Below are 14247 nucleotides of genomic sequence, written 5' to 3'. Positions count from 1 at the left end.
AAGTTTGGTGTGACTTACCGGAACGCTACAAACTCGTGAGTCACAAATGAAATCGTGACTTCCGGGCTCAAAAACATGCCTGGAAGGCAGCATAATAAAACTTGAAATGGTCTGAAAACGTGATGACTGCGTCATGTTTTTAGTGAGCATTCAGCGTGATGAAATGAAAAATATATCTTTGTGTTTGTGGCAGTTTACAGAGCTTTTATGATGATGATCCGAATGTTTTAATGAGAAACATGACCAAATAATGACCATTTATTTGAGTATTATTAATCTTTGTTTACATTAGTTAATACAAATAAAGTTGTTCATTGTTAGTTAATGTTAGTTCATAGTGCATAAACTAATGTTAACAAACACAACTTTTGATTTTAATAATGCATTCAACAATGGGGAAGTCGTGGCCTTATCGTTAGAGAGTTAGAATCCTAACCCTGAGATTGTGGGTTTGAGTCTCGGGCCGGCAATACCACGCCTGAGGTGCCCTTGAGCAAGGCACTGAACCCCCAACTGCTCCCCAGGCACCGCAGCATAAATGGCTGCCCACTGCTCTGAAGGTTATGTGTTCACTGCTGTGTGTGTGCACTTTGGATGGGTTAAATGGATAGCACGAATTCTGAGTATTGGTTACCATACTTGGCTGTATGTCACATGACTTTATTAAAGGAACACTCCACTATTTTTGAAAATAGGCTCATTTTCCAACTCCCCTAGATTTAAACAGTTTACCATCTTTTAATCCATTCAGCCGATCTCCAGGGCTGGAGGTAGCACTTTTTGCTTAGCTTAGCATAGATCATTGATTCGTAAATGAAAATAGTCCCTGTCAGTACACGATCCGGGATGCCTGCACGATCTGTCCACGCATGTGCGTAATGACATAGTAGAAAACACGCATGCACATCTGTTTTGCGAGGATTTACTACACTGCACGACAGCAGCGGCTCGCCCATAGAGGGCGCTGGGGCGCCGACCTCCCTGTCAGTTTTTATTTTTATTTAATTTTTTATTTAATAATAATAAGCTTTTAATAATCTCTCGTTTTGAAAAATAATATGTGTTAATGACATGCTATTATTGGTTTTACTTTAGAATGTGTTTAGAACTCTCCAGAATGATATTTGTATTCGCTTCATGTTGGTGTAGTAGTAGCCAATAGGCTGTCTTCCCTGGGCTCCAGTTCGCTCAGCCCTACAGTGCTGGAATTTAAGCCAATGGTTCCCCTGTTGCTATGCAAAAAAGTTTATATTTTGCCAATCATCGTCGTCGAATTTTATGGTTTGGGGGCTCTGAAAATATCGCCCGTGGTACAGATTAGAGCAGTGCACCTGCTGCAGCACGGGATATTTACCTCAGAGGAGTGCGAGTGCAGTATGGAGGCGCCGATGACGTCGAGTAGCATTAATTTAGTCGTGGGAGTTGAGCTAGCCCCAAATTCAGTTAAATCTCTACATCTGTATCCCTTTGAAAGAAGAACATTAGCGGAAAAACTAATTGTAAAAGAACTCGGACCAGACAAGCCAGAAGTGAAAATAACCCAACAGGCGCGAGAAAAGGAGAAAACCTACAAGAGATCCTTTTCCCGAGGTTGGTTCAATCGAAAGCTTTGGCTTACTAGCTGTGGTTACGCCAATGCAATCTTTTGCTTCCCTTGCTTACTGTTTAAAACAAGTGCTTGTGATAGCTCGTGGACACAGACAGGGGTAACAGACCTGAAACATATGTCAGAACGCATTAAGAAACATGAACGGGCAAGAGTGCATATGGACAACTCTGTGAAGCTAGCCATGCTAGGCCGAATTAGCATAGCCACACAGCTAGATGAGGGACACCGCATTGCCATAAGAAGGCACAACGAGGAGGTGGACAGGAATCGGCATATTTTGTCAAAGATCATTGTTGCCGTGAAATTTTGTGGTGCCTTTGAACTTGCTTTGCGTGGTCACGATGAGAGTGACGCATCAGAAAACCCTAGCATTTTCCTGGGTCTAATTGATCTCATGGCCTCAATCGACCGTGAGTTGGAGGTGCACCTGGAGAACGCCACTGTTTTTAAAGGCACTTCGAAGACCGTGCAAAATGAACTGTTAGACTGCATGTTGTCAGTTCTCAGAGACCACATTCTGGAAGAGGTGAAACAGTCGGACTACATTGCCATTCAGGCAGACGAGACAACAGACATCTGCACTCATTGTCAGCTTGTGCTTGTGCTACGGTACATAGATGGCCACAACAACATTCAAGAACGCTTTTTTGAGTTTATCGCGCTTCCAAATGCGAACGCTGATACGATTGCGACTGCATTATTGGAAAGGCTGAGCACCATCCTTCCAGCGGGACAAGAGGGAAAATTAATTGCCCAGGCCTATGATGGTGCCGCAGTGATGAGGGGTGCTACTGGTGGAGTGCAGCGTAAAGTGCAAGACGTCTACGGGAGTGCATACTACGTTCACTGTTATGCGCATCAGTTGAACCTCATTATGCAGCAGGCAACATCCCACATCGCAAAGATCGGCCAGTTTTTTTCAGACGTAGGGGGGTTTTCGACATTTTTTTCCAAGTCATTCAAACGAACGGCAGTGCTGGATGAAGTGGTGGCACACAGACTTCCAGGTGCTTCAACAACGCGATGGAACTTCCACAGTCGAGCTGTTAACACAGTTTACGAGCACAAAGACGAACTGGTTAAGTGCTTCCAAACCATTCGAGACAGAGGAGACTTTGATGCCATATCGAAGAGAGAGGCCGGGGGTTGTATGAGAATGTTGGAAGATGAGGTTTTCTGTTTCATCCTGGCTTTATTCCACAAAATCATGCCACATGTAGACATGCTGTTTAACCATCTGCAGAAGAGGAACATAGACTCTGTCTTCATCGCAGGGATCACCCAGAGGTTCACTCACAGCATACAGGCCATCAGGTAGGCTATGATTTTGCATATTGGCTGAAAACATGCTTATGTAGCCTAAACAATAAAAACATAAATCCACATGGCTGTACAATAGAGTACAATAGAACCTATCATAAATATCACAATTTCGCCAACATGTTAGACTAGTGAATTTATTTGTGATGAATCTAGATAACATTGACTAGGCCCAACACAATAGCACATATTTTAATACAGTTTTATTAAAATTATTTTTATATCTCCAGCAAGTTGGTTTCTAATACAGTAATTTCAGGGTGGACAGTGACTTGTGAAACTTATTTTGGATCAGGGACTCCGTTCCTTCTCTAGTTGAGGATGAGGAGTATAGGGGACCTGTATAGGGGCGAGTGGCGAGTGGCGCCGATACAGGATGGCTGCCTCCGTGACGTGCTCTGCAGTTGTTTTTGTGTTTTTGTTAGTTTGTCCTGTCTTTAGTTATATTCCTGCAATCAGTTTCACCAGGGACGAATTGCTGGATATTCGGCAACACACATCTCCCGATATTTCACCAGTTTTCGACTATTCTGATGTTTTGCTAGACATTCTTGTCGGCTGAGCGGCTGCGCTGATCACACGCTTCAAGAGGACGCGCAGGCGGGGAAAGCGAGCGGGAGCGCTCGTGAGACTCAGAAAACGCGGATTTCGAACGCCGTTGCCTAGCATCCATCTGGCAAATCTCCGCTCTCTTCCCAACAAAACGGACGAACTGCTTCTGCTCTCTCGGACAAATAAAGATTTCTCTCACTCTGCTGCTCTGTGTTTCACGGAAACTTGGCTGAATGACACCATACCGGACAGCGTGCTCCATCTGCCGGGCTTTCAGCTGTTTAGAGCGGATCGCGACGCAGAATCAACGGGGAAATCGCGCGGCGGCGGGACATGCTTTTACATCAATGAACGGTGGTGTACAGATGTAACTGTGTTAAAGAAGACATGCTGCTCAAATCTCGAAACGCTCTTCATTAACTGCAAGCCGTTCTATTCGCCGCGGGAGTTTCATTCGTTCATTCTGGTTAGTGTTTACATCCCTCCTCAAGCGCACGTGAGCTCAGCTTTACAGAAACTCGCTGAGCACATCACAGAGATAGAACAACAACACCCGGACTCTGTTTTAATCATTCTTGGGGACTTTAATAAAGCCAATCTCTCCCGTGAACTGCCAAAATACAGACAGCATGTTACTTGTCCCACAAGAGACAGTAATATATTGGATCACTGTTACACAACAATAAAGGATGCATTTCACTCTGTTCCACGAGCAGCTTTGGGACGTTCTAATCACCTTCTGGTTCATCTTATACCGACCTACAGGCAGAAACTAAAATCAGCTAAACCTGTATTAAGGACTGTAAAAAGATGGACTAATGAAGCAGAGCAGGATTTACAATCTTGTTTTGACCTCACTGATTGGAGTGTTTTTGAAGCTGCTTCCACCGATCTGGACGAACTCACAGAGACCGTAACATCATATATCAGTTTCTGTGAGGATATGTGTATTCCTACCAAGACTCAACTAAATTACAACAATGACAAACCGTGGTTCACTGCAAAACTCAGACAGCTCCGTCAGGCCAAAGAAGATGCTTACGTGAAGGGGGACAATGTCTTGTATAAACAGGCTAAATACACACTGGAAAAGGAGATCAAAGTGGCAAAGAGGAATTATTCTGAAAAAATAAGGACTCAGTTCACTTCGAACGACTCCGCATCAGTGTGGAAAAGCCTAAAGAAGATCACCAATTACAAGACACCACCCCCCAGCACTGTGGAAAATCAACGACTGGCAGACGATCTGAACGAGTTTTACTGCAGGTTTGAAAGAACACCCATCACCTGCCCTGAACACCTCCCCACACAACCATTCACACCAATAACAACTCCTGCAACCAACCCTGAATGCCTCTCCAAACAAACGTTCACACCATTCACAGCTCCTGCAACCCATCCTGATCACCTCTCCAATCAACCGCTCTCACCATTCACAACTCCTGCAACCAACCCTGAATGCCTCTCCAAACAACTGTTCACACCACTCACAACTCCTGCAACCAACCCTGAACACCTCTCCAATCAAGCGCTCTCACCATTCACACCTCCTGCATCCCCCCTCTCCCCCACACCTGCAATACAGATCAGCGAGGATGCAGTGCGCCAGGTCTTCAGGAAGCAGAAAAGGAAAAAAGCACCAGGCCCAGATTGCGTTACACCAGCCTGTCTGAAATCCTGTGCTGACCAGCTGGCCCCCATCTTCACAAAGATCTTCAACAGATCGCTGGAGCTGTGCGAAGTCCCTTCATGCTTCAAATGCTCCACCATCATCCCCATCCCAAAGAAATCCAAAATTACAGGACTAAATGACTACAGGCCTGTGGCTCTAACGTCTGTAGTCATGAAGTCATTTGAAAAACTGGTGCTGGCCCACCTGAAGGACATCACTGGACCCTTGCTGGATCCTCTTCAGTTTGCCTACAGAGCAAACAGGTCTGTGGACGATGCAGTAAACATCGGACTGCATTATGTTCTGCAACACCTAGACAGACCGGGGACCTATGTGAGGATCCTGTTTGTGGACTTCAGCTCTGCCTTCAACACGATCATCCCAAACCTCCTCCTGCCCAAACTAACTCAGCTCTCCGTGCCCACCTCCGTCTGTCAGTGGATCAACAGCTTCCTGACAGACAGGCAGCAGCTAGTGAGGCTGGGAAAATACACATCCAGCACCCGTACAATCAGCACCGGAGCTCCCCAGGGCTGTGTTCTCTCCCCACTGCTCTTCTCCCTGTACACTAATGACTGCACATCTAAGGACCCCTCTGTCAAGCTCCTGAAGTTTGCAGATGACACCACACTCATCGGCCTCATTCAGGACGGTGACGAGTCTGCTTACAGACAGGAGGTTAAAGAGCTGGCTGTCTGGTGCAGTCTCAACAACCTGGAGCTTAACACGCTCAAAACAGTGGAGATGATTGTGGACTTCAGGAGAAACCCCCCTGCACTCCCCCCACTCACCATCATGAACAGCACTGTGACTGCAGTGGAGTCATTCAGGTTCCTGGGCACCACTATCTCTCAGGACCTGAAGTGGGACATTCACATTGACTCCATTGTGAAAAAGGCCCAGCAGAGGTTGTACTTCCTTCGCCAGCTGAGGAAGTTTATCCTGCCACAGGATCTGCTGAAACAGTTCTACTCCACCATCATCGAATCCATCCTCTGCACTTCAGTAACTGTCTGGTTCAGCTCAGCTTCTAAATCTGACCTCAGAAGACTACAGAGGGTAGTCCGGACTGCTGAGCGAATTATCGGTACAACCCTCCCATCTATTCAAGAACTGTACTTATCCAGAGTGAGCAAAAGGGCTGTCAAAATCACTCTGGACCCCTCACATCCAGCACACTCCCTCTTTGAACTGTTGCCATCTGGTCGACGCTACAGAGCACTGAGCACCAGAACGACCAGACACAGGAACAGTTTCTTCCCTCAGGCAATCCACCTTATGAACAGCTGATAATAACTGTGGGACACACTACACTATTTATATTTATATACACTACACTTTTTATCCAACACACATACTTAGCGTACACGTAAATCTTTTGCACATAATATACATGTACATACATGGAACACACTATAATACTTATATTTATATTTATATACACATACACTTATTTATCCAAACACACATACTTAGCGTACAGTTAAAATTTTTCCACATAATATACATGTACATACATAAATGCTCATTTTAATATACCTGCCATACATTGTCAATTTGTATATTGTCAATCCTTACCCACCTATTTGTATTTTTTTGTATTTTTTATTCCTTATTGTGTTTTTTGTTCTGTCGCTGTTATGTTGCACTGCGGAGCTCTGTCACGAAAACAAATTCCTCGTATGTGTGAACATACCTGGCAATAAAGCTCATTCTGATTCTGATTCTGATTCTGTACAGGAACCACCCCTGAAGAAACGGAGGGCAATGGGAGAAGAAACACAACAGCATCTGGCAATAGAGGTAAGCAGTAACAGAAATTCTATTTCTGTATTCTATTAGCGTATATGTATTCATGTTCGTTTGCACATTTTTGTATTTTGAATTGTCATTATTAGACATCTCTATCTACTGGAGAATGCAGAAATTATGATTTTTTTTTTCACATTTGTGCTTTTATTAATTATTGTGTATATGGTGTGTATGTGTGAGAGTGACACAGACAGCCAATAAAGCTTAGAGAGAGAGAGAGAGAGAGAGAGAGAGAGTGTGTGTGTGTGTGAGAGAGAGAGAGAGAGAGACTGAGTGGATAAGAGAATGACAGCTAGTGTGTGTATTATAATTATAATTAATAAAACTTACTTGTTCATAACAAAATTGTAACTGCTGTGAATATGCTGATTTTATTGTATTGTTGAACTGAGAAATGTGAAAACTTAATGTTTTGTGCTTACTTTTCTACAATTATGTATCGTTGCATAGGTATGTGATACCATTATGAGCCATACCAAGGAGAGGTTTTCTTTCACCAATCATCTCATCAGTGCCACTCTGTTGCAAGGAGACTTGTTTCCACAACACAGCAGAAAGTTCCCGGATTCAGCACTAGGAACCACGGTGGATGCCTATCCCATGTTGGACAAAGCCAGACTTAAAACAGAACTGTCCCTGATTTATGAAAATGAGGACTTCCAGGGTTGCAGTGGTGCACTGGCTCTCTTTCAGGTTGTAATGGAAAATAACCTTCAAGACACATTCACTGAAACTGTAAGTCTTCTCAAGATCCTCATCACCACACCAATGACAACAGCAGAATCGGAGAGGTGCTTCTCTACTTTAAAGAGGATAAAAACTTTCCTTAGGAACACAATGGCACAAGATCGCCTCAACGCTCTGGCTATGCTCTCTATAGAGAAAAAACTCACACGGGACATTCCAGATTTCAACACAAGGGTCATTGAGAGATTTGCCACTCAGAAAGATAGACGAGCAAAGTTCCTGTACAAATAAGAGAGTCCAATTTCTGAGTTAGTTTAACTTTAGTAATTATAGCAGTACTGGCCTTGTACGGCATAATATTTGTAACTTTCACAATGTAATCCATTTTACGATGTTATAAAGCATGTTGCAGTGCATTCTGGGCACAGAATGCACTGCAACATGCTTTATAATTGTCACCATTGTTGAGATTCACAGGCTGATTCTTGATGTCTGTGTCTCTTTTTTGTATAAGAGAAACTTTTTAGAAATTATTTGGATTACATTGTAAATATAGCGTATTCATTTTTATGCTGTCATTCTCTTACTCATTCAGTCTCTCTCTCACTCACAGTCACACACATCATATTTCATACACATTTGCCATTAAAATAGTGATCTCAATAGGAATGTAACAGTATGTTTGCTTTGCTTTTTTTGTTTTGAAGTTCTAGGCTGGATTAATGTGTTTCCATACTAGTTAAAATGTTAAAATCATCTTTCTTCTCATACTTGGTGTTCTTCAAGGATGTTGTCCCACCCTTTCTTTGAGAGCCTTCTCTCTTTCTCTAGTATCAACACAGACTGTTATCCATTATCCAATTTGTTTACAGTGAACTTTTAAAGATATGTAGTCTACAGCTGGGGATTGATTAAAGAACTAGATTGTTGTATTCCCTATTATAATTTATTGTTATGCTTTGCATTTTTTCTATCTGGACACGGAGCATAATAAACTTGCAACTTGTTCATTATCATTACCTGTGAAACTGTTGATTTCTACATGGCAGTTCAATTAATATTGTCTTTTTAGACCATTGGTATTGACTGGTTTGAGTTATAAGCAAGGGACATGGGTGGCCTAAAATGCACCAGAATGCAGGAAATCACAACTATGAAATAAAAAATGTTATGGGGGAGGAGCCCCCAGACCCCCCGCTCAAACAGCCCCACCTAAAATATTTTTCACCAGCCGCCACTGCTGCACGATCTGTTTCAAGCTTGGACACCTTTGTACCGTGAGACTTTCATTCACTCACAGCAAAAGAAAATGGAATGCAAAATAGAGTTTTTTTTATTGTTTGTATGTGATATTCTTATTTTGTGAGATACTGAATTTTGGGTTTTCTTTAGCTATAAGCCATAGTCATCAAAATTAACACAAATTATGTATAGAAATATTTCACTTGGTATCTAATGAATCTATATAATATACGTTTATGACTTTTCCACAATATTATTTTTTTTTTAGACCTACCTGTATTTTCTTTGTGCATGTGATGGTAATATGAGTTAGCAGATGTTTTTGTCAACATAGATCTTCAGTGCTCTCACAGGACAAAGGCTTACATCTCCTAACCCCGCCTTCGTGGGAGAGAAAGCCTCCAAGACCACCTGCTGGAATCGAAAAGGATTCGAAGCGACCTAAGGGACATAATCAGGCCTTGGTCTCAGCAAAACTTTCACAAATCCTGGTGCAAAATCCATGCACGAAGGTGAAACAGAACGAGCTTGTAAATCCCCAACTCTCTTGAGGGAGGATAATGCTAAAAGAAGGACTGTCTTTAGAGTCAGGATTTTTTCAGACACAGTTTCCATGGGCTCAAACTGATGTCCCGATAACCCTCGTAATACAATGGATAGATCCCATGATGGAACTCGCGCAGGGCGGAAAGGCTGCAGGCGTCACGAACCTTGTGAGAGACCAGGGGATGACGGCCTATTTAAACGCTGTTTATATACGCTTGGTTAGCTGATATGGCTGCCACGTATACTTTAAGAGTGGCTGATGGCTGAGCGGTGAAGAAACTCCTGTACTGAGACGACAGGGCAGTAAGCTGGATCCATATTATGAATTCTACACCAGGTAGTAAACAGTTTCCATTTGAAGGCATTTAAACGTCTCATATAAACTGCCCTAGAATTAATTATATTCTTGGTGGTCTCTACTGAAAGGCCAGGACAGCGAATCTGAGGAAGTTCCTGTGTCTCTTGATGATCTGAATATGAAAGTATGCATCCTTCAGATTGATCGTGACAAACCAATTGTTTGGTTGAATCTGAGACTGAATAGATTTTACTGTCAACATCTTGAATTTGCTCGTCCTGAATGCAAGATTCAAATGGCGTAAATCCAATATTGGTCGTTAGCCGTCATCTTTTTTTGGCACAAAAAAAATAGCGTCTGTAAAAACCTGACTCCATCTGAAAGGGGTGTACTTCTTCTATAGCCCATTTTCTCAGTCTAGATGACATCTCTTGTCGCAGCACTGTGGTTTCTTCTGAACTCACAATCATGGGAAGAATCCCGTGAAAAGGAGGCGGGCCTTTTCGAAACTGAATGGTGTATCCTTGACGAATTGTGCATAACACCCATTGTGGAATGCCGGGCAAGCATTCCCACGTGGCCAAAAAATAGCATTAATGGTCTCAAGACCTCCGCCTGTGGTTGAAATGTCTCCACATGCGTTAGAATGTTCGAGCACTGAAGGTTTGAGGCATCCCTAAGCATGGGAAAAGTTGCTGTGTTTCATTGTATATAATCCTGAAGCGTGCCATAGGTGATGGCTCTTCCTGTGAAGTGACCTGTTGGCGAATGTGAGTGAACCACCAGTGGCTGACATCACTCCGTTTCTCTGGGCCCGCGAGGAATCAGCTGGCAGAAAGCAGCTGATTGCTGCTTCGCTGCCGTAAATTTCACCAAGCTGACCACCTCTCCAAACAGCCCATCCTTGGAGATCGGGGCATCCATAAGAAAAGACTTATCTTTTTTTTAATGTCAGTGAGATTACGCCAAAGGTGGCGCTCAACCATCAACATCCCCACCATTGAACGTTGCCTGTCGCAGCTCTTTCACAGCCTCCGGAGTGATACCTTCTCCCTCGTCAAGCTCTTTCAAAAGCTCCACTTGGTAGGCTTGAAGCACTGCCATCAAATGGAGTGTGGCAGCTGCTTGACTTGCAACCAGGTAAGACTTACCAAAGAGGTTAGACTTGACTCAACATGCCTTCGAAAGTAGGAGGGGGCGAGACTTCCAGGCCGTAGCAAGAGTCTCTTGCATAGCAATGCCATGTGGCGAAATACGCGGCTGCAGTGTTTGTGATGTGTGCCGAGTAAGGCTGTTTGTCAGGACCTCGAAAACTCTTGGTGGAGGTCTGAGAAGAAGGGCAATGGCTTACGGGGCTGTGCAGGTTTATGACTAGTTAAAAAACGGTCATCCAGCTTAGATGAAGATTGGGTCTGGGCCTCCTCCACTTCCCAATCCAGCCCCAGTTTATCCACCTTGCGGGTAACCACATCCAACAACTCACTGTAGAAAGGAGAGGTGCCTTTCTCCTATCCACTCAGAGGGAGAGAACCACATGTTTTGGCCAGAATGTCTTCTGACTCCAAAGCTGCGGTGGACAAAATGTTGTCATCATGCAGCCCGCAGCCGAAGGGTGATCCTCATTTTCAAAAGCAACGGGCTCCACAAAGTTTTTGCCAATTTCTTGCAGAGAGAGTGAGCGAAGTGGGGAAACTCCAGCGCAGCACTGTCCTCATAGTCCATATCGCCACTAGCCATCACCTCTTGCGTGCAACCACAGAAGCAAAACAGCAGGGGTTGGATGCAGGGACTACCTTAGAGAAGACTTCTACCCTCGAGCACAGAACTTTTAGTCATAGGCTATCAAAGTGAGGACAAGAAAGGCCACGAAGCGCCGCCTGCACATGATGCATGCCCAGGCACACGACACACCTTTCAAAAATAATTATCATATTTTCAAAAATAGTGGAGCATTACTTTAACTAAGATTAAAAATGCTTAAATGATTAATAAACTCTTTATTCTTAGTTCATGTTGAAGTAGTTAACTAATGTTAACTAATGAAACCTTATTGTAAACTGTTTCCAGAACATCTTAAAGTTGTTACTGCCTTTATTATTTTGGAATAAATATAAAAATGCATAAAAACACTATGAAATATATATATTAATAATATTAATAAAATATATTTATGTAATATTTATTTACCCAGAAAAATGTGACAAAATTAAGTGTAACAGACACACACACACACACATATACAGACACTTGTCCTTCCGCTAGCGACATCACTTGCAGTCTTTATTTTTTTATTTTGTTCTATTTACTGATAACTTTTTGTTTGAATCTCTCAACATTTTACAACAGTAGCCAGGTGGTGAAGACAAGAAAAAAGAAACTAAATTACAATGTCACTTGCAATCGCCACATGCACTCTCTGCTACCTGTGACGTCACTTGCAATCAACACAAATCGTGCCTGTTGTCAATGGAGACAAGAAGCTGTGGTAGTGATTAATCGATTAAAACTAAATTAGTAGGCCTACTACCATAACGTAAAGGGTCCTGCAAGAAAAAGACAAGACCGGCAAATCCGTGGCCACAGAACAGCAGAATATAAACGCAATGCACAAAGTCTTTCGCTAAGTGTTATCCTTCTGTAGAAAAAACAAACACTTAATATGGCATAATGTATTAAGATACATTAAGTTCAATTAAAAGACCAAATTCGATATATAGTTATTATTTAATGTACTACAAGGCAAGCAGTTGGCTATGAACACAATGCGCAAACTTTGTCCTCCCATACAGCAAAACGCTTATGTGGCCTAATAACAGACTAAGATGATAAAGACAATTCAGTAGGCCTAGCCTATATGTCTTGTTGTTGACTCAACATATATACAGACCAGCAAATATGAACATGCATTATGAAATGCATTAAGTGATTTTAAAAGGATCAACTCCGTTCAGGCAAGCAGACGAGTACAGAATGCAGTGCGTTAAATTGTACATTAAACGTTTTCCTCCTATAGAAAATAATTATGAATAAAACACATAATGTATATTAATGGACAAAGACACTGATATAAACGAGTTGTAGACAGTTTATTCCATATGAAAAAATGCTTAACGTGAAACTTTGCATGTTGCGTTTATTCTGGGCTCACCTGCGTGCTTGTACATATTAGTTATGTATTTTAATAATGTAGAGAAGCACATTGAGTTTGGCCTTTATCATCTTAGTCCATTATGCCACATTTTGCGGTATGTGAGGAAAATACTATATACATATTCATTAAAATAATGAACTGTATATTTAATTTGATATTTTAATATAATCTTAATACATTAAGACATGTTAAGTGTTTATGTTTTTCTACTGGAGGAAAACGCTTAGTGAGAGACTTTGTGCAAGCGTTCATATTCTGCTGTTCTGGCCACGGATTTGCCAGTCTTGTCTTTTTCTTGCAGGACCCTGTACGTTATAGTACTAAATTAGGTTTAATTGTTTAATCACCACCACAGCTTGTTGTCTCCATTGGCAACCTGCACGATTTGTGTTGATTGCAAGTGACGTCACAGGTAGCGGAGAGTGCAAGTAGCGATTGCAAGTGACATTGTAATTTAGTTTATTTTTTCTTGTCTTCGCCACCTGGCTACTGTTATAAAAAGTCGGCAAATTTAAAGAAAAAGTATTAAAAAAGTAAACAAAATAAAAAATAAAGACTGCAAGTGATGTCACTAGCAGAAGTGCAAGTGTCTGAGAGTGCAAGTCTGAGAATGCAAGTCTGAGAGTGCAAGTGCAAGTCTGCAGCTAGACCCTCTTGGACTCCATTGCACAGATTGCTTTACTTCTGTTCAATTTTATTGAAATACAGTTCATGTAATTCATATTCTTGTCATTCCATTTCAAATTCACAGCTCTCCGGTCTGTGGCCAATTGAATTCAAAATCACACTCATGATTTAAACCAGAGCTAATTCTTTAACTGTGAATTTTTCACAACCCATCTTGCGATTAGATCTCTGTCATAAAACAACGCACCACCTGAAACAAAAACAACTGATCTTGTAAATTCACATAATGAAAAATGTGCCACTGCGTTCTTGCCTAATTGACATCCAGTTAAGATGACAGATGGGCTGTGATTTATTTATAAGTATTTACCGCACTAAGAGGCGCGATTTTGCGACATAATTACACTGGCACTAATAAACTGATATGAACTGCTGAATAATGAGTCGGAAGGCCCCAAGCTCCTCTGGTGCACTATCGCCGTGGTGCATTTAGATAAGACCACACCGAGCTGATGACCCAAATCTAAACCCACCACAAGAGCCTGTTCGCTGGCATCCTGCTCCGCTCAGAGCACAGAAGTGGTTAAATGCAGGCTCTTGTGTGTTTTAATCTCCCAATTGTGTTGAGTTAACTCACAGCCAGCCCTAGGGAAATGCTTGTGACTGCACAATGACAATTGGCCGCTTTTCAAAATCTGTGCTGTGGCTTGCGTGAGTCTGAGAGATGCGAC

The 14247-nt window shown here is 42.3% G+C and overlaps 1 protein-coding gene across 1 annotated transcript; it reads left to right on the top strand.

Annotated features, from left to right (window-relative positions):
* The first annotated feature begins 1766 nt into the window (after nt 1-1766).
* Nucleotides 1767-3276, top strand: LOC132130313 (zinc finger MYM-type protein 1-like). The gene is made up of 2 exons (XM_059541996.1): nt 1767-2923; nt 3225-3276. Exons 1-2 carry the CDS (start codon nt 1767-1769, stop codon nt 3274-3276), a joined length of 1209 nt encoding a protein of 402 aa, XP_059397979.1.
* The last annotated feature ends 10971 nt before the right edge of the window (nt 3277-14247 follow it).

This window comes from Carassius carassius, chromosome 47 (assembly GCF_963082965.1).
Source record: "Carassius carassius chromosome 47, fCarCar2.1, whole genome shotgun sequence".
In the NCBI taxonomy this organism is placed as follows: Eukaryota; Metazoa; Chordata; class Actinopteri; order Cypriniformes; family Cyprinidae; genus Carassius; species Carassius carassius.
This window is presented reverse-complemented; position numbering and strand designations above follow the sequence as displayed.